At 43.5% G+C, this 25,486-nt stretch overlaps 1 protein-coding gene across 5 annotated transcripts in view; it reads left to right on the top strand.

Annotated features, from left to right (window-relative positions):
- Window positions 1-20,891, top strand: part of LOC141154083 (SLAM family member 9-like) — a 100,067-nt gene extending 79,176 nt beyond the window's left edge. The window contains exons 4-7 of one of the 5 annotated variants that reach the window (XR_012247391.1): window positions 2,949-3,074; window positions 5,333-5,798; window positions 6,527-6,597; window positions 19,433-19,497. Coding sequence is in view for 4 of the 5 variants with exons in the window: in XM_073639521.1 (XP_073495622.1) it covers window positions 2,949-3,074; window positions 6,527-6,597; window positions 19,433-19,543 (308 nt within the window). In the remaining variant the exon portion in view is untranslated. Of the gene's footprint in view, window positions 1-2,948; window positions 3,075-4,138; window positions 4,542-5,332; window positions 5,799-6,526; window positions 6,598-19,432 lie in introns of those variants that run through there. The other 4 variants (XM_073639521.1, XM_073639524.1, XM_073639523.1 and 1 more) reach the window with 4 other exon arrangements.
- Window positions 20,892-25,486: the final 4,595 nt, after the last annotated feature.

Genomic DNA, 25,486 nt, shown 5'->3' with positions numbered 1-25,486 from the left:
CTGTACTGATCCTGAGTTACATCCTGTATTATACTCCAGAGCTGCACTCACTATTCTGCTGGTGCAGTCACTGTGTACATACATTACATTACTGATCCTGAGTTACATCCTGTATTATACTCCAGAGCTGCACTCACTATTCTGCTGGTGCAGTCACTGTGTACATACATTACATTACTGATCCTGAGTTTCATCCTGTATTATACCCCAGAGCTGCACTCACTATTCTGCTGGTGCAGTCACTGTGTACATACATTACATTACTGATCCTGTACTGATCCGGAGTTACATCCTGTATTATACTCCAGAGCTGCACTCACTATTCTGCTGGTGCAGTCACTGTGTACATACATTACATTACTGATCCTGAGTTACATCCTGTATTATACTCCAGAGCTGCACTCACTATTCTGCTGGAGGAGTCACTGTGTACATACATTACATTACTGATCCTGAGTTACATCCTGTATTATACCCCAGAGCTGCACTCACTATTCTTCTGGAGGAGTCACTGTGTACATACATTACATTACTGATCCTGAGTTTCATCCTGTATTATACCCCAGAGCTGCACTCAATATTCTGCTGGTGCAGTCACTGTGTACATACATTACATTACTGATCCTGTACTGATCCTGAGTTACATCCTGTATTATACTCCAGAGCTGCACTCACTATTCTGCTGGTGCAGTCACTGTGTACATACATTACATTACTGATCCTGTACTGATCCTGAGTTACATCCTGTATTATACTCCAGAGCTGCACTCACTATTCTGCTGGTGCAGTCACTGTGTACATACATTACATTACTGATCCTGTACTGATCCTGAGTTACATCCTGTATTATACTCCAGAGCTGCACTCACTATTCTGCTGGTGCAGTCACTGTGTACATACATTACATTACTGATCCTGTACTGATCCTGAGTCACATCCTGTATTATACTCCAGAGCTGCACTCACTGTTCTGCTGGTGCAGTCACTGTGTACATACATTACATTACTGATCCTGTACTGATCCTGAGTTACATCCTGTATTATACTCCAGAGCTGCACTCACTATTCTGCTGGTGCAGTCACTGTGTACATACATTACATTACTGATCCTGAGTTACATCCTGTATTATACTCCCGAGCTGCACTCACTATTCTGCTGGTGCAGTCACTGTGTACATACATTACATTACTGATCCTGAGTTACATCCTGTATTATACTCCCGAGCTGCACTCACTATTCTGCTGGTGCAGTCACTGTGTACATACATTACATTAGTGATCCTGAGTTACATCCTGTGTTATACTCCAGAGCTGCATTCACTATTCTGCTGGTGCAGTCACTGTGTACATACATTACATTACTGATCCTGTACTGATCCTGAGTCACATCCTGTATTATACTCCAGAGCTGCACTCACTGTTCTGCTGGTGCAGTCACTGTGTACATACATTACATTACTGATCCTGTACTGATCCTGAGTCACATCCTGTATTATACTCCAGAGCTGCACTCACTGTTCTGCTGGTGCAGTCACTGTGTACATACATTACATTACTGATCCTGTACTGATCCTGAGTTACATCCTGTATTATACTCCAGAGCTGCACTCACTATTCTGCTGGTGCAGTCACTGTGTACATACATTACATTACTGATCCTGAGTTACATCCTGTATTATACTCCCGAGCTGCACTCACTATTCTGCTGGTGCAGTCACTGTGTACATACATTACATTACTGATCCTGAGTTACATCCTGTATTATACTCCCGAGCTGCACTCACTATTCTGCTGGTGCAGTCACTGTGTACATACATTACATTAGTGATCCTGAGTTACATCCTGTGTTATACTCCAGAGCTGCATTCACTATTCTGCTGGTGCAGTCACTGTGTACATACATTACATTACTGATCCTGAGTTACATCCTGTATTATACTCCAGAGCTGCACTCACTATTCTGCTGGTGCAGTCACTGTGTACATACATTACATTACTGATCCTGAGTTACATCCTGTATTATACTCCCGAGCTGCACTCACTATTCTACTGGTGCAGTCACTGTGTACATACATTACATTACTGATCCTGAGTTACATCCTGTATTATACTCCCGAGCTGCACTCACTATTCTGCTGGTGGAGTCACTGTGTACATACATTACATTACTGATCCTGAGTTACATCCTGTATTATTCTCCAGAGCTGCACTCACTATTCTGCTGGTGGAGTCACTGTGTACATACATTACATTACTGATCCTGAGTTACATCCTGTATTATACTCAAGAGCTGCAATCACTATTCTACTGGTGCATTCACTGTGTACATACATTACATTACTGATCCTGAGTTACATTCTGTATTATACTCCAGAGCTGCACTCACTATTCTGCTGGTGCAGTCACTGTGTACATACATTACATTACTGATCCTGAGTTACATCCTGTATTATACTCCAGAGCTGCACTCAGTATTCTGCTGGTGCAGTCACTGTGTACATACATTACATTACTGATCTTGTACTGATCCTGAGTTACATCCTGTATTATACTCCAGAGCTGCACTCACTATTCTGCTGGTGTAGTCACTATGTATATACATTACATTACTGATCCTGAGTTATATCCTGTATTATACTCCAGAGCTGCACTCACTATTCTGCTGGTGCAGTCACTGTGTACATACATTACATTACTGATCCTGAGTTACATCCTGTATTATACTCCAGAGCTGCACTCACTATTCTGCTGGCTGCTCAGTAATGATGCTGCGCTGTCTCTCTTCATACTTTCTATCAGTGGATATAATTACCTGTATGAGTAATGAAGGCATGTTGGAATACTTCTATTTAGTAACTGTTGATATCTTTAGATTATATTGTCCATTGATGTGTGATGTAAATAGTAACAAATTATACATTTTTTTTATATTTTTTTCTTCCTTACAGGGAAAAAAATCATTACTCCGCGCTCTAGGAATCATATTATCATACCCATTTTAATAATAATTATAGTAATCTTAGCGATTACAGTAGCAGTAATATACATCAGGACGAAGCACAAAGGAAGTAGCGGTAAGTTTGGAGAACTGTGTGTGATTACTTGTATCCACTGTAACAAATGGTGGCGAGTTCTGACCAGATACTAATAGGATTACGCGGCCGTAAATTATTATTATTTGCTTTCGTATTTCGCTTTTACTTGGCTATCTCAAGGAATAATTGATGGTAGAGGGATAAAGCCCAGTAACTGATTTAGCGGTATGCCAAATTTGGTGCAAATTGGTCCAGTCGTTTTGCCGTGCCTAAAGAAAAGATAACATCCATTATTTTCTATAGAGAGATTGAGCTGGAGCCTGCATGCTGCTCGTGACTTGCAAGCTGCTGCATACGGCACAGCTGCAGCCTCTCCTGTGCCTTTTTCTGTTGTTTCAGCTTTTGTGATCTATGATTTCTGATCCACATATCCTGGTTATACCTCACTGTGTACAACCTGGCTGTGGCACCTTGGTGTAAATGTACTTTATCGCAACAGTTGCTTGTACATGGTGATTTCTAACACTATGAGAGGCAGGAACTTTGCTCCAGAAATAGTTGTTGAACCCAGGCCATAAAGGGGACTAAAGGCTCCTCTATTACACTGGCTCATAATCGTACATGTACATACAGTACGCAATAATAACAAACTATGTCGTGAGCGCCTCCTTGTGGCAGCTGAAATCAGACAGAATTTTTTCATTTACCTTTGTCTAATTTTTGCTAGCACTGTATAATTTATCTAAGGCAAAGTTTTCCTAATTTGCTTTTGTTACACCGGTTATCCACTTTTGAGGACTTTTTTTGCTACTTAAATGAATATGTTTTGGGCTAAAACTAACTTTTTGCATTCAGGTGACACTAAGAATTTTACACTGTTTTGCTTTTACGGGCTCATTGTTTCTCTGCACATTTAACTTTAATGTAGTCTGTGGTCATAAATGAGTTAAGAGGAGTTTAGAAAAGTCAGATAAAAGAGTTGCAAACTCTTCTGTCAGAATGCGCTCACTGACAGATTCTCATTTAGCTCATTCTGCAACAGCAATAGACAGTTCCCATCACTATGAGCTCATTAATAGATTGTCTGTGCTCTCAATCCACAGGTCAACTATTTGCAGTGCATTACAGAGACTATCCCTTCAGAACCAGATCACTGACCGATTCTCAGTTAACTCATTCTGCAGCCTAGCAATAGAGACAATCTCAGTTTATAATAAGCTCACTAACAGATTCTTGCTTATTTAATTATGCTGCCTAGCAATAGGCTTTTACAGGCTTTTTGCTTTTCTGTACATTCAATTTCGTTTTGGTGCTCAGAAAAGGAGCTCAGAAAAAGTAAGATAAGAGAGTTACAACCTCTCTCATCTGAACAAGCTCACAGATGGATTCTCAGTTAACTCATTTTGGAGCTGAGAAATAGACAGTGCAGCACGGGGACTCTCCTGTCAGAATAAGCTCACTTATAGCTTTTCAGTTAACTCTTTCTGCAGCCTAGCAATAGACAGTGCAATACAGAAACTCTCCCATCAGAAATGAATGTGCCAATAAATTCACAGTTAACTCATTCTGTAGACTAGAAATAGACAGACTCTCCCAGCTCATTCAAATGGAAAAGGGAGGGATCCAGCACCACTTGCGTGGAGAAAAATATTAAAATATCAAAAATTTATTGTGAACTATTTAAAAAGAATTCATGATTAAAAAGCGCTAGGTCACTAGCATGCTCACTGACGCGTTTTGAACAGACAGTTCTTAGTCCCGGTGTTGCAAGACTAGGACTAAGAACTGTATTTTCGGAACGCGTCAGTGAGTATTAATCATGAATTTTTTTTAAATAGTTCACAATAAATTTTTTGATTTTTTAATATTTTTCTCCATGCAAGTGGTGCTGGATCCCTCCCTTTTCCTTTTCCATTTGGATATACTGCTTGTTGCCAACACAAGAATATGGTCCGTGCATCCTGCTGGAATTCACACAAAGTCTGCTGAGCTGGATTCAAGCTTATCCTTATTTGTTTGGCTCCCAGCTCATCGGTGGATTCTCAGTTGACTCCCCCCAGTGCAACCCAGAAAATCTCCCTTCAAAACAAACTCACTGACAGATCCTTACTTAACTCATTCTGCCACATGGAGACAAGAAGGAAAACGATGCAAAAATTTTAATGAATTCATATTGCAAAAAAATATTTTTAACCACACATACATGCATTTTAGTAATAAATGTACACAAAGTTCAACAACCCATTTAAAATAAACTCTGTCAATAAACTCCGTTCTCCCTGCAATGTTCTTCCTAGGATCTTGAACAAAGACATCTGTGTGCAGAGTATCATTTTGCATTCTTAGCTCCTCGCACTCGTAGCTCCTTGCACTCGCTTCTGTTTGGTGTTTGATTCACTGTCCATTACATCCTGTCATTTTCTGGGTGACTTGTTTCGCATGGTTGGTTCTTCGGCTACAGACTTGTTCCCCATTAGTAAAAATCAATTGCCTCCAGGAAATACCTAATTATTTATCACTTATCACTGGGGTTCTATAACCAGTCTGTCCTTCCTGTGTCGGTATCTTCCCTGCTGGGCTTGTGGTGGGCTGGTGCTTACATGTAGGAGTCAATCAGAACAATCAGAGCTGCGGAACAAAACCTAAGGAAGTCACTGAGGAGGTTCCTGAGCCTCCAATCCAACAGGAGGTGGAATTAACTTCCTATTCCAATAGCAAAGCAAACAAATTGGAGCCAATGAGCATAGCTGTGCCCAGATGAAGGTGAGCGAAACAGTAGTCGTCCGCTTAAAGTATTAAGATCCCACCTTTCTTATTATGTAATTTATATTAGAGTTTACCACTTTAGATGAATATAACTTTAGAGGGAAAGAAGGGAAAAAGATGTCGCTTTTGCTGGTCCCTAGAAGAAGCCAATAATCTTGGCGAAACGTGCATAAATAATTAGTAAAAATTACATTTTATTTTCATTTCCTATACCCTTTTTGCCCCTTACCCTTCAAAGTTCTAAAAAAAGCATACCCAATAGATGAGTCCATAATTGGGAAGTTTTAATGAAATAAAGCAGAATCTGGCCATTATACCTGAGAATTCAGGAGGGGGCAGCTTTGTTTTATGTGCTGTGTGCTTCATGTCATGTTGTTGCATCGTTGTTCCTGATTCTGGTCTTTTTGCTTGCTCTTAGTTGAGCCCATTCAGACTTTTAGATACTTGGGCACTTGGTCATGTCCAACTGCAAGCCTAATGGGGAATCTCATGAGCCTTATCTCTTCAGACCACGACGTTCAGTCCCACCAAAGTTCTACAGGATAGAGCTTAGAACGTTGCTAAGCATGGGGTTCTATAGTGATCTAAGCTCAGTTCTGAAGACCCGCGGTGGGTCCATGTATTGTGGTCTGGATTAGGACATGTGGAATCGGCGCTTCCTCGTCCACACTTTTTATGATGTTCCTATCGTAACACTAAAAAGCTGTTTCTTTTTTTTAAACCAGAACCCAAAGAAAATAGGAATGCAGAAATAGATTACATTGAGGTGACAACACAACGACTAGAAGACAATCAGGTGAGAGATTACCTCCTGAGGGTGTTAACCAGTCCAGATCATGGGTAAACAGATAGTAGCTGTTCTTCACTTCAGTGCTGTCACACATGATCAGTAATGTTTATTCAGTGCTTTATAGCTTCTTCTTCCTAACTTTATTGCTGATCTTTGAGCTGTGACGTCACATCACTTTCCAGATTCACCATAAGACGGCTGCTATATTCCCTGTCTTGACTTTTATACAGGCTTTGGTAGTTCCTCCTCTTCTATTAGTGCTTGGGTCAGTGATGTTGTGAGCAATGCAGTGTGGTTTTTATTGATATTACGTAAGCCTGATCCCCCAATGCAGATAAGGCATGAATTGCCCTTCAGATGATTGCCGGACTAGGTCTTGAGAACCCCACCGATTGTTGAGTTGCACACATGACAAGTGTTTTGAGGAGCCATCGGTGGGGTCTCTTGACCTGGAACCACACTGATCTGGACATGCCCTGTTATGTTAGAAAACAAAAAAAAAAGTGTGGGTATCCCTGAGCTACCCTATATAAACTAATGGATCATATGGTAAGGTCATGACTCACAAGTGGAGGAGAAAGTGTTGTGGCCACAGAATGGAGGTATCCTTGTCCTTTGGATCAATAACTATGTCATAATGTTGAGCGTGTGATGATGAAGATGATGATTTTTAACCTTTATTTGTATTGTGAACGTCCACCTCCGACAAAAGTCCCCAATATATTCCATTTTGCACTGAATGCCTCTACACAGAAGCAGAAAAGGGAGAAAAGGAGCGCTATCTAAGCCCAGTAAATAGGTAAAGGATTAGTCAGGTGAAAAATATAGTAAAATGCTCTCCTGGTAAGGTTGTCCAAATTGAGGTACAACACTAAGTATAGTGAACTCGATGTGTGGTGGACTGCAGCTGACCTGGTGTACCATGGAGAGTTCCTCCAATGGAGTTCCATTGGTGAATAGCTGCAAAGGAAATCCAGGAATGTGGCGTTTCCACCACAAAGGTGATAAATGAATGGATGGAAGTGGCAAACCGATGTTACTCCACACAAGGTTATGCTAATAAAAACAATGATAGGAATGAAAATTATTAAAACAACGCGTTTCGCCTATAAACAGCCTTCATCAGGTGTCTACAAGCAAAATGCAAAGTTCAACCCACTTATACTCTCCCCAACCCATAACGGTTGAGTTAATGACTAACATTATACATAATGTTTTTTATCCAACTGTTCTTGAAAATTAACGAACCTAAACATATAAATAAATAATTAATACATACATACATCCTAAATTAATAAATATACAAAATATAGCATTGTGTAAAAGATAAAAATGAAAAAGTAAACGCCTATTGACAATCGCAATATCCTGTGCACATGTAGTCAATATGGCCGCACTTATCCCCATAGTAAGTGGCGAAAATAGAAATGGAATGAAAAACACTGGTGCCGTTACCTTGATAGGTGAGCTACGGAAGCCCAGATGGCTCTAAACTATGTGGAAAGCATTGTTCATTTAAACGCCTCTGCACAGAGAAGACATGTGAGTATAATACTACGACCAACCGTAATAGAAGTCCATATAAATACAACCTACAAAATCATTTAATCCATCTGGATACAAACTCTGTAGTTTTATATCCAGTAGGGTTTGAAGTTTTCCTTCCATTCAATGATTGGCTGTTAATCTGTTCTACAGCAGTAACCTTAACCAAATCCAAATTCTTATTATGCTTGATGGCAAGATGACATGAAAGACTTTTATTTTTTTCAGAAAACCATTCTTTGTATTCTATGTCTATTCATACGTGACCGTTTCTACATAGAAACAAGTAGTAGTCAACCACCCACGTATTCTGGACCGTAGGAGACCACAAAGAACTTTTTGGCCTCCGTTTGGTGTCCACAAGACGCAAAGTCAAAAAAGCATCTGTAATGCAGCGGCTTGCTGCATTGCCAAAATGTCTGAGGGGGTGTGTTCTGGCTGACCAAGCCATCCAAATGATGGTAAAGAAGTCTGGTGTGATGAAAGTAAGCAGTCCACATGATCATCAGGACTGGATACCGGATGAAGACGGCATGGTGTCATTCTCTGCTGTAGGAACGGAAAAAAATCTTGCATATATATGCATGCTGATGGAGTACCGAGTGACCTACCTGCGAGAGGTAGAACAGTTGAATCTCGCCAGACTGCGAATGGAAAGACAGCATCGCCTGAGCAGCAGAAGATGGCAGCCGTCTATAAATTGTGAGACCAGACAGAGAAAGGGCCCTCCAAATAATAGAACGGCTACAGCAGAAGTTAGAGACCTTTCAAGATGTCCTGAGTATAGTGGGCGTGGGTTTAGAGGTCGTGAGTCCTCCAGTAACTCAGGTCTGAGAGGCCCATACAAACGACCCAATAGAGTACGGGACAGTACGGAGTCGGACCTGACCTTAGATACAAGGGCAAGTGAGTCGCACTGCTGTATTGACCGCTGGGAGCGGGGGAGGTCTGACAAGGTTACGACTCGGAAACTGTGACTTGACGAAGTTAGCGACAATGACAGATGGTAGGTCCCTAAGGAATGGGCTAATGTTGATGACTAATGTTCCAGGGGCTGAGCAGCGCAAACATCAAGTACATGGACTCTATGTGAACTGTGGATTATAATGTGATTGTGTATATCATGTGTTCAATACAATGGGCTTGAACAAGAGGGGGAGGATATGTAATGCAGTGGCTTGCTGCATTGCCAAAATGTCTGAGGGGGTGTGTTCTAGCTGACCACGTACCTCCCCTTCAGGTGACTGATCACATGACTGTGACATGATCACACAGAGGAGATGTATATCCGGGTGGTTTTGAAACACAGAGAGGCAAGAGACCTGATCCCTGTGCCTGGGACAACATTAGCCCTGGAAGGCACCAGGCCTGGAGACCACGTCTGGTGAGCCTTAAACCACAGCTTTGGCAGAACAGAGCTGATAGAAGCAGCTAGACCCGGCAAAGGTAAAAGACGGTGCTTGATATGGACATTAGTGTTGTTACCTTGCTGAGGACTGTATCTGAAGCCAAGTGGGCATAGCTGCCGCTGAAAGGCTCTAGGATATTACATGTGCAACATTCCTGCGAGCCACTGAGATGGACTATGTTATAAGCAGTTTATGATGAGTAATAAACTGCTGGACTTTAGTTTACTGGAAAACGTGGCTTGTGTGCTTTAATTGACCCGGTGAAGTGAGTGCCCCTCAACATGATCAATAGCGCTACCTCACACATCTTAGACCTAAATTTAAAGGGCATATTAAGTTCTTATTGCTGGGGGTCTGTGTCTTGAGATCCCACTGATTGCTGGTTTCAGCGATCTGGACTTGAACCCTCCACTGATAATAGATTAAAAAAAGCTTAAAATGTAGTCACCCTTTAATGAACGTTGTTCTTCAGCTTAACTTTAGGCTTTATATGATGACAGATATCGATGTGAACTTGTATATTACGACACATGATTAATCATAAAGTTCCCTTTTTTACTAATGTGAATGATGGCAAACAATAAAACAGTGGCTTCCTTATCAGATGACCACCCATCAGCTGTGGGAAAGCCGGGCGAGGCCTTTAGAAATAGAACTCCTCTTCTCAATTTCACATTATCAGATATACCAGTACATTAAATTACACACAATTCAATTTCGTTATGAGGAGGTTACATTTTCCAGACAAGGACCACAACAAGACGCATGTGTCGGTTGTATATACTGGTTGTATTACACACAGAGGACTCCTTCCTGTCCATACAGGAATACCACATTCCTGGAATGTTTGGTCATACAGTACAGAGAGGGGCCCAGATTGGGAGAGCTGCACACATGTGTTTCTAGTAGTGATGAGCGAGCGTGGTCGACACTGCATGAGATGCTCGGTGAGTATTTACGGGTTGCTCGGCAGTATTTCCGAGCAACCAGTTAAAGTCTGCCAACCTATTCACACTTGGTCGCTGACCAATACTATACTACAAGGCCACTGCCTAAAACCATGGTCATCAGACTTGATCCGATATTACTGCGGTAATAATCGTCACATTTTTGGTAGTGTGCCAAATATTACACTCCAGTTAAAGTCTGCCAGTTGTGTGTTGTTCAACCTATTCACACTTGGTCACTGACCAATACTATACTACAAGGCCACTGCTTAAAACAGTGGTCATCAGACGTGATCCGATATAACTGCAGTAATAATCGTCACATTATTTGGAGCGTGCCAAATATTACACTACATTTAAAATGGGCAAGGCGCATGGCAAGGGACGGGAAAGTGGACGTGATGGTGATGGTGCACGCAAAGGCCGAGGCCATGGGCAAGATGAAACTGTGCCTGCTGAGGGAGCACAACAACCACCCACATCTTGTTGATCTACCTTCCTGTCCCAATATCTAGGGGACCGCGGAACACCACCAGTGTGAAAAGGTTGTTGGTTGGATAGCAGATAATGCTTCCAGTCACTTTGCCACCACCACCACCACCCTGTCTTCCATACGGTCCAGTCTCAGTAGCCATGAGCCTGGACCACGTATTCCTCATCCTGATCCTCCTTCCTCCCACCATGCCAAGTGCCTGGAGACAAGTGATCCCACACTCCAAAGAGCTGTTCATTTTTTCATTTATAGATTCGGGCCTCTCGCCCGGGCCCCTTCAAGCGGAGGAGATTGCATGTAGCGATGTCAAAATGTTTGAGCAGCCACGGTCACACGAAGGCGATGGTGGGAAAGTGAAATTACTGTCTCAAGAAGTGGATGATGATGATGAGACACAATTGATAGCATGTCAGGAAGAGGCCCAGGGTGTGTATGTGGAAGAAGAGGTGGTGGACGATGAAGTCACTGACCCAACCTGGCAAGGTGACATGCAGAGTGAGGACAGCAGCACAGAGGGCGAGGGAGGCAGAGCACCCCAACAGGCAGGAACAAGCAGTGTGGTGGCCACAGACACAAGGCGGGCAACTGTTCCTCTGAACACCAACACGAGGTAAGTTGCCAATCCAACTGTTAGGTCTTCCAGAGTCTGACTCTATTTTAAAGACTGTCCAGATAACCCTAAAAAGGCTATTTGCAACATCTGCCATGCCAGCATCAGCAGCAAAACTACCAGCCTGACCACCACCAGCATAGTCAGGCACATGACAGTAAAGCACCTGACTAGTTGGGCCGAATGCCAGGGTCCAGGAACAGTGTCTGCTGGCGACACCACTGCCTGTTCCACTGTTGTGCGTGCACGCCAATCCCCTGTCCATGGCTCAGGCGAAGATGCCTCCTGCCCTGCACCTGTCGTTGCACACTCACTACCACCACCATCAACAACCACCATCATCAGCAACCACGTCCAAGTCCTTGTCCCAGTGCAGCGTTCAGTTGTCTCTACCCCAGTCCTTTGAACTCAATCGCAAATACGCTGCCAATCACGCACAGCGCTAAACTGACACATTTCTAGACTGCTTGTACTCGAAATGTTACCTTTTAGGCTCATGGAGACAGAATCTTTTTGCAACCTCATGACGGCGGCTGTCCCTCAATTTTCGGTCCCCAGCCGCCATTATTTCTCCAGGTATGCTGTCCCCACCTTACACAAGCACGTGTTTCAGAACAGTACCTGTGTCCTCAACAATGCAGTTACTGGAATGGTCCACCTAACCACTAACACATGGACAAGTGCTTGTGGGCAGGGACGGTACATCTCGCTGACGGTACACTGGGTTAATATAGTGGAAGTTGAGACCCAGTCGTCCTCCCGATGCTGAAGATTGAAGGCCCTAGGTCAATCAGGATGGCCTCCACATTCTACACCTCCTGCACCTCCTCCTCCACCTCTTCAGCCTCCATCTCCGAAATGATCACATCAGTCAGAAGCTGGAAGCACTGCAGCACTGCCTCTGCCAAGAGGCAACAGGCTGTGCTGAAGATAATGTGCTTAGTGGACAAACCGCAAACCGCTAAAAAGTTGTTGACAGCTGTAACAGAGCAGGCAGATCTGTGGCTGTCACCGCTGAATCTACTTCTAGGCATGGTCGTGTGTGACAATGGCCGGAACCTGGTGGCGGCTCTGAAGCTAGGCAAGCTCGCACACGTACTATGCCTGGCTCATGTGCTGAACCTAGTGGTTCAGAGGTTTCTCAAAACCTACCCGGATCTGCCTCAGCTGCTTGTGAAAGTATGCTGCGTGTGTGCCCATTTCCGAAAGTCACCTACAGCTTCCACCATCTCATCTCAACGCGGATTGGATGATAGTGAGGAGCAGGAAGAAGAGGAGGAGGAACAGAAGCTAATTTCTTGCTCTACAGACGGTACTACCCACGCAACAGTCATACCGTCTGTTCAGCGAGGATGGTCCGAGGAGAGGGAGAATGAGGAGGAGGACCAGAAGAAGGAGGAGAGCATGGACAGTTGTCCTCTTGGTCAGGACAGGAAAGTCTTGGCTGTTGGCAGTCTGGCACACATGTCTGACTTTATGTTCCATTGCCTTTCACGTGACCCTCGCGATGCACACATTTTGGCCGACAGTAATTACTGGTTGGCCACACTTCTAGACCCACGCTACAAGGAGAACTTTCTATCTCTCCTTCCCATGACGGAGAGGTCTAATAAAATGTTGCAGTACCAGAAGGCCCTTGCTCAAGAATTATTAAAAAAATTCCCATCTGACAACGCTGGCAACAGAGGTCACAATTCGTTGGACAACCAAGGTGTACAGGTGAGGGAAACACAAATACGATGCAGCAAAGGCAGGTGAACATTGTCAAAGGTGTGGGACATTTTTCTCAAACCCTCCCAGCACCCTGATCCTGATGCACGGGGTACTCTGACAAGGAGGGAAAAGTTTTGGCAGATGCTGAAGGAGTACCTTGCCAACCGCACCAACGTCCTCCTTGATTCCTCTGTGCCGTATAACTATTAGGTATCCAAGCTGGACACTTGGCATGAACTGGCTCTATGTCTTGGAGGTCCTGGCCTGCCCTGCCACTAGCGTTTTGTTTGAGTGGGTTTTAGTGCCGCTGAGGGCTTTAGGCGTATTTGCCTGTTAACTGAAAATGCTGACAGGCTGACTCTTATCAAAATGAACAAGGCCTGGATTTGGCCAGACTTTTCAACACCACTGGATGATAGCAGTGGAACATAAAGTCAAATCCAGTGGATTTTTTGGGGTTGTCTATTCCCATGCACCTCTTCACCCCCAGACATAGGTATATGCTCCTTAACAATGGTAACATTTTTTTTAATGAGGCCCTCCTCGACGTCTCTTCAAAGGGGTATTGGAGTGCGTTCAAATTTGAAAAATGCTTGAGTTTCCAGTTGACTTACATTGGGCTCGTTACTCAGGTCGAGCACCCGAGCATTACGATTTGTTAGATCCGAGCAACGAGCACCCGAGCATTTTAGTGCTGGCTCATCTTTTACACCTGTATTCTAGACTATCGATATAAATGTATAAACCCAAAGGATGAGGTTACACAGAAGGCACCCTAAGGCTCAACGCTAAACCTGATAATCTCAACGCTAAACTTGGCCAGGGGAAGATTTATCGTTAATTTTTTGAATCAAGATAGCTTACACCTGTCCTTTCATGTAACTTTTCAGATTACATGAGGAATAACACTTTTTTTCCGGCCAATATATAACTTGCATCTTGTTTCTTTCACCAGTTTTTCCTTTGCAGGCTACATTTCTGATTTTCAGTTGTCTCTGAGCCAGTGAGTTAAGACTAGCTGCTTTAAGGCACACACAGACATGAGTGGTTCATGCTTTCTTATCTCTATGCAGTACATGTTTGAAATCCACTTTACACCAGAACTCAGCAGTGTTGGTGTGAATCCAGTTCTAGTGTGAGATACAACACTTGCTAGATACAGTAGTTGTTCTCTCTGCCCCTCTCCCTATCACACTCCATAAACTTCAGTATGCAACATTGTGTGATAGATTTGGCTCTTCTAGACAGACACTTTTCTTCTTCTTATGCCAACTTTTGGTTGGTTACGTCAAGCCAATATTTTGGCACATTTTTAACTCATCTAACGACTAAACTTTCCGGATACTTTCAAAACTACCTAGTGAAAAACTTTTCAAAAACACATGATAAATCTGATTTAAGACGTTTACCAAAAGTTGAGATAAAATTCCGGTGCCCTTTTTGATTAAATGTCCACCCCTGTGTTTCCTAGTGGTGGCCTAACTTATGAAGCATGCCAACTCTGACCCTCTACTGAGGCATCAAAGCTTCTCGGGAGCTTTAAAGGTGAGGCTTTTGCATTTAACAGTTGCCTTGGCCATACATACCCTAAGTCGTCAATGTGGGTAAAGGAAATAATGATAATCTTTTGGTCCAGGATACTACATGTTGGTATATCTGCTAGTTTAGAGCATTGAAGTCAGGACCTGGTAGAAGGTGGAACTTGCATCTACCAGAAGAACACTAGCCATTGCCCCACAGAAGCCAATAGTGAGTTACAGAAAGCCGAGTGCTACTTGCTATTTGAACGAAGGGTGAAAAATAAATAACACATCCTAAAGATTATGTCATAAATGTTCAAAATATCAATTACCCTCAAAGGCCAATCTCTTTGATGGGCAAGTGTAATGTAAGGGTTCTTCTCTGCATTTTCAATGATCTGGTGCATTAATAGGGTTAGGGTTGTAAAGTTTTAGTGCCAGCATCCTGGTAGATGTGAGAAGAAGACATGTCGCCATTAGAATCTCTCTGTATACAGCCTAAAGCAAGCAATATATATTAATGGATTGTCAACCAAACAAAACTTTGGCAGATCGTTCAGCCAAAAGCCACCTCTGCCGGCTCTCGCATACACAGGCGCACTCGTTCAGCCAGACATGTCTTCGGGAATACAAAGCAATCAGCCATCCAAAATCAGATATGCCAGATTGATATCTTCCCACACTATCAGTTGACTGGCCCCCCATACCCATTAGATTGACGGCTGAACCCATCGATATCAGTATGTTTGGCTGACATTAGTCTAATGTGCATGGAGGGCTTAGGGCTTCGGGCTGTGCTCTGAATGCTTGTGTGAAGAGCTCCAAACAATGTCTTGAGATCATCATCTTTCCTTTCGCTATCCATTAAGCTTTGATGAGAACAAAAAGCCCTTTTGAGGCTCTGGGGAAATCATTTTTAGACACATTAATACCCAGATCTTCCACAGCTACATGTAGTATCTAGCGTGAATGTGGCCATTCACTAATGCTCTTTTACTCTTGTTCAGAGAATATCCCATTAGCAAGACTTTCATATATCAGAAGGACAGCATTGTCTAAGAAGGAACAATAGGCCAAGTTTCTGATTGCTTTGATTTCGATGGGAACCTGGGTTTTTAGACACCAAACTTATATTCAGGGGGTGCAAACTGCTTTCATAACATTTTAGGGTCAGTGGTTATAGGACCCCATGAGGACATTAAACACATCCTACTGAACATCTCCCTAAAGCCCCCGTCTCACATAGCGAGATCGCTAGCGAGATCGCTGCTGTGTCACGGTTTTGGTGACGCAACAGCGACCTCACCAGCGATGTCGCTATGTGTGACACTTTGCAGCGATCAGGCCCCTGCTGTGAGGTCGCTGATCGCTGCAGAATATCTTGGACCTTTTTTAGGTCGTTGCCCTCCCGCTGGTCAGCACACATCGCGGTGTGTGACCAGCGGGAGCAGCGATCAGGCTGGTAACCATAGTAAACATCGGGTTACTAGGGGCACACGCGCACCTAGTAACCCGCTGTTTATCATGGTTACGAGCCTGCTAAAGTGAGCGGTAACCTCCTGCTCACTGTAGCAGAGTGGTAACCATGATAAACAGCGGGTTACTAGATGCGCGTGTGCCCCTAGTAACCCGATGTTTACCATGGTTACCAGCCTGCTCCTGCTTCAGCAGGCTGGTAACCGGGAGCAGGACATCGTGGAAAGATTCTTTCCACGATGTCGCTGCTCCCCTGATCGTTGGTGAGCCTGCCTGTTTGACATCTCACCAGCGACCACATAGCGACGCAGCAACGATCCCTGACAGGTCGTATCGTTGTCGGGATCGCTGCAGCGTCGCTAAGTGTGACGGAGCCTTTAGGCTCCATGGCCTGCGTGCATTGCCATAGGGTGGGGAACCACTTATGATTTTCATCAAGTGTTGCTGGATAAAGACCCATTTTTATTGAACATCCCCTTTAGGCACCAGAGCTTGGGTGCAACTACTGGATCAGAATCAGGTGGAACTCTTGCCATAGTCGAGTGCAATATCCTTTCACAACCATCTAGTGTTTGATAGTAATATGCCCCATCAGGACTCCGAAAGCCATTTTTATGAACCGCCACCATGGCTCAGGTGCAACTACTACGTCAGCACCAGACTGGGGCGTAATTATAAAGCGCACAAACTCTTTTAACATCAAACTAATGTTGGGAGTGATACACCCCATTCAGACTCTTTGTAGTTCAGTTCCTGTAAATGATCGAGTTAACAAATCGGCTTTTGAAGTGGTTGAATGGTTCTAAAAGCAGCTTCAGATTCAAAGGAAAGTCATTGTAGTTTCCTTCTAAGCTTTGTGAAAATAGCAAAGGATTCGGCTTTCTTGAGCTGATGTAAGTGATCTGACCTTCTCCACTTCACAGTGTAAAGAATTAAGTGGGAAATCCCAGTTCACACTGCACCATCGTAACACTCTTTACATACATGAGAAACTCCAGTCTGATGGACAACATGGACAACATGTCCAACCGGAGTCGAAACTGCAATTCACCATCCAGATTTCGAAATACAAATCAAGAACATCTGCACAACATGTTAGTTTCTAAAAACAGAACAGTCCTCGTTTCGTTTACGGGATCATAAAGGAACGAACAATAGAAAATACTCGGAATCCTGCCAAACAGTCTGGACTCAATAACATCCGACGAAAAGGCTAGAAACAGATCATGCAACTGTTCTGTAGCTCCCTTACGGCAGGGTGGGTCTCCACTTCGGATAGTTCCTGCTTTTTAGAAGTTCCCCTGACAGTAGACTGACCACGAAAAGTCCCAATGCTGGGACCATTAGTGATCATCAGTAACCTGTGGGAAAGCCTGGCAGCAAGTGTTCAGTTTCCCTATAGCACTCCCACAGGAGAAATAAAGTATTACACAGTACGCATTCATATCAAAGGGTTATCTGAGTAATGCAGGATAAGATAGATCCTCCAGAGACTGAGACACTCTTAGTAACTGTTATAGAGCTGACATTAGTCATTGGACAGGAGGAGGAGGTGAGCTGTGACATCACCTATTGTGAATGGTGGATCCTGTATTATCTACTGTATATAGAGGTGTTCTCAGTCATTGTACAGGAAGGGGGGGGGTGAGCTGTGACATCACCTATTGTGAATGGTGGATCCTGTGTTATCTATTGTATATAGAGGTGTTATCAGTCATTGTATAGGAAGAGGAGGTGAGCTGTGACATCACCTATTGTGAATGGTGGAGCCTGTGTTATCTACTGTATATAGAGGTGTTATCAGTCATTGTACAGGAGGAGGAGGAGGTGAGCTGTGACATCACCTATTGTTAATGGTGGATCTAGTTTTATCTAGTGTATATAGACGTGTTATCAGTTATTGTACATGGGGAGGAGGTGAGCTGTGACATCACCTATAATGAATGGTGGATCCTGTGTTATCTACTGTATATAGAGGTGTTATCAGTCATTGTAATCTGTCTGTGATGACAATGAGGCTTCTGAAAAGTCTCCTGCAAAGAACAGGAGGTACGAGTGAAAAGTATCCCTAGTAACCAGTATGAAAATTGGAAGAACTGTATTTTTTTTTAATGCAGATTATAATATGAAAATTTGCCACAGTTGTTTTTTTTTAAAGAAATGCATTTACCACAGAAACCTGCTTTAAAATATAGGCAACTTTCTGATGATTTTTCCCCTTTAAAACAAGTGTAACCAAAGGGGTAAAGGCCCCGTCTCACATAGCGATATCGCTAGCGAGATCGCTGCTGTGTCACGGTTTTGGTGACGTAACAGCGACCTCACCAGCGATGTCGCTATGTGTGACACTTTGCAGCGATCAGGCCCCTGCTGTGAGGTCGCTGATCGCTGCAAAGTGTCCTGGACCATTTTTTGGTCGTTGGCCTCCCGCTGGCCAGCACACATCGCTGTGTGTGACCAGCGAGACCAACGATCAGGCTGGTATCCATGATAAACAGCGGGTTACTAGGGGCACGCGCGCACTTAGTAACCCGCTGTTTACCATGGATACCACTCTGCTACGGTACAGGGGAGGTTACCGCTCAAGGTAGCAGAGTCGTATCCATGATAAACATCGGGTTACTAAGTGCGCGTGTGCCCCTAGTAACCCGATGTTTATCATGGATACGGCTCTGCTAAGGTGAACGGTAACCTCCCGCGCACCGTAGCAGAGTGGTATCCATGCTAAACATCGGGTTACTAGGGGCAAACGCGCACTTAGTAACCCGATGTTTATCATGGTTACGAGCCTGCTTCAGCAGCAGGCTGGTAACCAGGAGCAGGACATCGTGGAAAGATTCTTTCCACGATGTCGCTGCTCCCCTGATCGTTGGTGAGCCTGCCTGTTTGACAGCTCACCAGTGACCACATAGCGACGCAGCAACGATCCCTGACAGGTCGTATCGTTGTCGGGATCGCTGCTGCATCGCTTAGTGTGACGGGGCCTTTACTGTCATCTTCTTGCCTTGACTGGCTGTTGTAATCTGAACATGGTGTCTATTGTCCTCGGTGGTTTAGTACAGTATGTCACCCGCGTTCTTCTACGTGTTAATGATACTTAATCGTCTCCTGTTTTGTTTTCTCTTCAGAGAATCGAGGTGGAAAATGATCACTACATCGGAATGCCTTCTCCTCAGAAGGTCAAAGCGGAGACGGTGTACACCACGCTGCAACATCCACAGCCGAAGTACAACCGATAGCTGCGATACACCAAAGCGTGGGGAACGAAGATGTGATCTCCCTGCTATGGAGAAGCAGAAGCCGTGTACTTACACTACTCACCTCTCCATGCTCTAGGAGGACTGGAGCTGCTCTGCCTGAGCCCCAGAAAGCATATGTTATATCCACTGGCGCCACCACCATATACCTGTAACTTGTATTCACCCATCCCATATATCTACAAGCCCCGGAGATCAGGAAACCAGGCAGTGGTCAGAGACAAGACACAGAGAACCCAAGGGGATCAAATGATCTGATTTCTGGATGTTAATGAGGAGGGTTGACTATTATCTAGGGTTGGAAAAAGGCAACAAGGGCTATCCTTATCTTTGGAGGACCTGGCATGTTTATACATTTCATTTAGAAACTGTTTAATACCTAATTTCTCCACCGATAGTGCTGTTGGGAAACTGAACACTTCTCACTACAGATTATTGGCGATCATCAGTGATTACAACAGTGAGAGGTTTATTTTTGGGTTAGAAAGTCCAAAAATTACCAACCCTTTCCAGACTTAGGTGAGTATGTGATGTGTATTTTATTTAGCCAAACACCAGAATGGAGAGGTAGTGTCTCTTTAATCCTTACTGATTGCTTAGTTGATTTACTAATGAACTCACCCAGTATCCTACATCATGAGATCATCATACACAGCTCATCTATATATTTTTTTGCTAATCACTCATCACCAATTGAATCACCTTCTATTTACTGGGAGTTTACAGGGTTTGGGCTGAAAGATAATGTCTAATTAGAGACTTAGAAGATTATGAGCCTTAATGGGGACAGGGCTGTCTGTAAAGCGCTGTGGGTACAGAGCTGAGCAATATCGGAGAAGCCCTTTAACCATGACAGGTAGACGCCACGGAATAAGGCGTATTTCCTTCTGGGGTAGTTATTAAATATCCTGTGGATATAGGATAATTACCTGATTCTGTCGGTGCAAGTCCTCAGCAATCCCTCTTTGTCGGTGCAAATCTTCCCGGCTGTGAGACCAATACTTCTGTTATTGCTTTATATTAAAGACATTTTTATGAAGTTGATGTTTTACAATGCACTTTAAAAAAAAACAACTTCTTTGACACATTAAAGGGGTTGTCCGGACTTACCTTATTGTTGACCTACCTATCTTTAAAAAATATCATCAAGATAAGATCAGTGGGGTTTCAAGTCAATAGGACCTGAGCTGCAGTACCCAGAAATGGCCACTATGCAGTGTAGAGAGCTGCACTGCGTCGTTGGTTGGGGGAGCCTTTACAGACGCAGTAAATATTTTAGTCTTTGCATTTCAACTTTTTTTTTATGTGATTTATTTTATTTCTTTTATTGTATAGAATTTTAGTATTTATTTTATATTTCTTTTATTACTTTATATGTTTTTATATCATTATTTTAAAACTATATTAAACAAATTTTTTGCCTTATTACGGGACTTTGAGTTTTCTTTTAAGCCGTTAGTATGATAATGTATTGGAGAACCTGTGTATTATAAGTCATGTTTGACTGTGCATTAAAAGATTATTTCAATGATCCTGAGAATGCTGCTCCGGAGCCCCAAAAACGGGACTCTGCTGAACCTTGTCGTGAATGGAGCATATGATCAGCCTCAGCTCCATTAATTGTCTATTGGACAGCCATAGATAGGAGACTACAGCGCTCCCTGGAGTCCTATTGAGAATAAATGGGGTAGAGGCCATGCATGCGCACTTCTGCTCTATTCAGGGTGGGGTTCTGCAGAGCCCCGTTTTCGGGGGTTCTGAAGTCTCGTTCTCGAAATTGCTTGGAGTCTCAGTGGTCAAAACCCTAGAGATCAGCAAGGAATATGGAATAACCTTCAATTTAAGGAAAACCCCTTCAATGCTGGATCGGTGATTGTTGTTAGATCATTAGGGTCCAATTTCTGAGACCTCCAGTGTTTCCTAGAATTGGTGAACAAAGTCCTTTGTTCCACCCACCACACGTAAGCACAGCAAGTCTCCATCAGTGCTGGGATAGAATTACTTATTGTGACATACATTTATGGAAGTGGTTAAAGGGATATTCCCCTTTTAAAGGGGTTATCTCACAAATAGCATTTATCACGCATCCACAGGCCAGCTAGGGGTCCGATCACTGGGATTTTCATCGCCCATAAGAAAGGACGAGTGGAGCAGTAGTGCGCATGTGTGACCACTGCTCGTCTACAAAGTGAATGGAGTAGTGGCCAAGCATACGCACTACCACTTCAGCCTGTTTAGTTGACAGAACATTTTACACTAAAGCAAATTCTCAGCTGTGAAAAAAGCATTAGGTCTTTTACTCCACTGTAAATGTTTCTATTCACCGACACCAAGCAGAGATCTTGGAAATGGGGAGAAAAGAAGCTCAAAGTAAAATCCTGCCGAGCTTTTCACTGAAGACCTGGGCGGTGGCTCGGTTTTCTGTCCCAGCAGAATGAAGATTGTGTGAATTATTAATGGTCCGTTGCCTGTTATGGAAAAACAAGCAGTGAAGATAAGGCTCATTATGTCCATTGACGTCAGTGCCTGGAAAAAGAAGATGAGATGAGTCAGTGATCTTCAATAATGCATCCTGCCTTCAGGTAATAGCTTTATCTCCATGATGTCCGGCAGCAATCGATACGTATCCATTACATGAGACCAAAGGATCCAGCAATGGATAGTCCCCTGCGCCCCATCAACACATTGTCTAATAGTACTAGGATTTTACCAATATGTTTTATGCTAATGAACAGAAATTAGTTTTTCCGCTCAATAAAAAAGAATCTTCCAGAGAAAATAGAATCATGCCTGATTCAGGATCCTGGGGGGCGGAGCATGACACAAGATTTTCTCATGGGTGTTTCCTATGTCAAGCCCCGCCCCCACAGTGCAAAATCCACCTTAATCCATAATCCCTCGCTTCTCTGGATAGAGACCGTCAGCAGAATACAGGCCTCTAATAACAGCAGCTGATGGTACAAATAGTTTACTAAATCTAATTACGTTGGCTTTTGAATACTTCAGTATTAAGGCTTTCATATTAATGATTACTCATGCGATGATTCACACTTCCCCCATACCGTTGACAGGCATACGACTGTTTCCAGAAAGGGATAGACTGACTACAAATTATAGATATGAAAAAATCTGCCGAAATTGTTTCCATTTCTCAAAAATCAGCCTGGAAATTCAATCTAGATTGACTAATTTTGGTGAGAAACAAATCTGCTGAGAAGGGGTTAAAAAAGTATGCTCTCCTCTCCTTTGCCCTCTCCATAGCTTGGTCCTCTCCATAGCTTGGCCCTCTCCATAGCTTGGCCCTCTCCATAGCTCGGCCCTCTCCATAGCTTGGTCCTCTCCATAGCTTGGTCCTTGTGTCTTGTATCTTCTCACAAGCATCCCACTTGCCTGTGTTTCCAGCTTCTCTGCTGCTATGGTTTCTTCCACCAGTAGGTAGAATGAGAATTTCACATGACCTGAAGGTCCTTATAGGTCATTTAGTGTCTAACCAGAAGGAATGGTGGAGCAGGGACTGGACGGCTCCCTGCTCCACCATTATATTCAGCTATATTTGTGTCCTGAGGACATACAGTGCCTACAAGTAGTATTCAACCCCCTGCAGATTTAGTTGGTTGACACAGGCAGAATTAACTTGGCATTGTGACATTTGTACTGTAGATCAGCCTGGAAGTGGGAAATGCACTGCAGCAACTTTTTTTTTTTTTTTTTTTTTAAACGTTAAAAGTTAATTCAGAGTGTCATTTATTATTCAACCCCTCAAACCACAAGAATTCTGTTTGGTCCCCCTAAAGTATTAAGAAGTAGTTCAGGCACCAAGAATAATGAGCTTCACATGTGTGGATTAAAGATCTCTTTTGCCAGCCTTTTCTGACCATTTAAGACCCTCCCCAAACTTGTGAACAGCACTCAGACATGGTCAACATGGGAAAGACAAAGGAGCATTCGAAGGCCATCAGAGACAAGATCGTGGAGGGTCACAAGGCTGGCAAGGGGTACAAAACCCTTTCCAAGGAGTTGGGCCTACCTGTCTCCACTGTTGGGAGCATCATCCGTAAGTGGAAGGCTTATGGAACTACTGTTAGCCTTCCACGGCCTGGATAGCCTTTGAAAGTGTCCTCCCGTGCGGAGGCTAGGCTTGTCCGAAGAGTCAAGGCTAACCCAAGGACAACAAGGAAGGAGCTCCGGGAAGATCTCATGGCAGTGGGGACATTGGTTTCAGTCAATACCATAAGTAACGTACTCCACCGCAATGGTCTCCGTTCCAGACGAGCCCGTAAGGTACCTTTACTTTCAAAGCGTCATGTCAAGGCTCGTCTACAGTTTGCTCATGATCAGTTGGAGGACTCTGAGACAGACTGGTTCAAGGTTCTATGGTCTGATGAGACCAAGATCGAGATCTTTGGTGCCAACCACACACGTGACGTTTGGAGACTGGATGGCACTGCATACGACCCCAAGAATACCATCCCTACAGTCAAGCATGGTGGTGGCAGCATCATGCTGTGGTGCTGTTTCTCTGCCAAGGGGCCTGGCCATCTGGTCCGCATCCATGGGAAGATGGATAGCACGGCCTACCTGGAGATTTTGGCCAAGAACCTCCGCTCCTCCATCAAGGATCTTAAGATGGGTCGTAATTTCATCTTCCAACAAGACAACGACCCAAAGCACACAGCCAAGAAAACCAAGGCCTGGTTCAAGAGGGAAAAAGTCAAGGTGTTGGAGTGGCCTAGTCAGTCTCCTGACCTTAACCCAATTGAAAACTTGTGGAAGGAGCTCAAGAATAAAGTCCACATGAGACACCCAAAGAACCTAGATAACTTGGAGAAGATCTGCATGGAGGAGTGGGCCAAGATAACTCCACAGACCTGTGCCGGCCTGATCAGGTCTTATAAAAGACGATTATTAGCTGTAATTGCAAACAAGGGTTATTCCACAAAATATTAAACATAGGGGTTGTATAATAATTGACCCACACTTTTATGTTTAAAATTTAATAAAATTCAACTGAGCAACATAACTTTTTGGTTTGTAAGATTTATGCTTCTGTTCATAAAACCTACTCTCGTTTGCAGTTTGAAGGCTCTAACTTATTTGCATCTTATCAAACCAGCTAAATCTGCAGGGGGTTGAATACTACTTGTAGGCACTGTAGACACTGTTGAAGTCTGGACATATCCCTAGATTTCCCAGAACAGATCTTCATATTCTGAGCTACACGGATGGATATGCTGACTACAAACAATTGATTTGTGATGATTGGGACCGATCGTCTCTCGATTGTTTGGATTTTCATTGTCAATAATCATCAGCTTTTGTATAAATGATCATTTGTGCAATTGTTTGGTTCTCCCCCCTCTATCATACTGTTTTCATTTCATCAACCTGGCAGACACCTGTTCACACAAGGGAATTTCCCGATTGATTGTTATGCCTGGGAGCGATCATTTATTCAGTTGATCATCATCCGGTAAAACGGCACTAAAGAAGTTTTAAGGTCACGACATCAGATTTTATCAAGCACCTTCTCAGAGGACCCCAGGCTTATTAATAAAGCTTGACTTGAGAAGGGATTGTTACACGAGTCTCCTGACGATAAGTAGAATCTGCCAATGTGTTATATTTCCCAACAGTGCCTCCGGAGGCAAAATTGAGTATTGCACATTTCCAATCTAAATCAATGGTCAGTCCGCACCCTCACAGTAGTAGTTATATAATAGTCTATTTTTTTAGAGATGTGATATCACCTATGGATCAGAGTGGTGCTATTTTTGAGGGTGCTAGGAGGAAAATTACAGGGTTATCTCCTCAAACCACCCCTTTAACCCCTTTAATGCAACAAAAGTCCTTATGGCACATTGACATCTGCAGCTGCTCTTGTCTTTTAATTATCCAAAAAGTGGCATCTGTCTTCCACGCTCATGA

Source organism: Phyllobates terribilis, unplaced genomic scaffold (assembly GCF_046119375.1).
Source record: "Phyllobates terribilis strain yellow unplaced genomic scaffold, ASM4611937v1 Scaffold_7__3_contigs__length_470593459, whole genome shotgun sequence".
Classification (NCBI taxonomy): domain Eukaryota; kingdom Metazoa; phylum Chordata; class Amphibia; order Anura; family Dendrobatidae; genus Phyllobates; species Phyllobates terribilis.
This window is presented reverse-complemented; position numbering and strand designations above follow the sequence as displayed.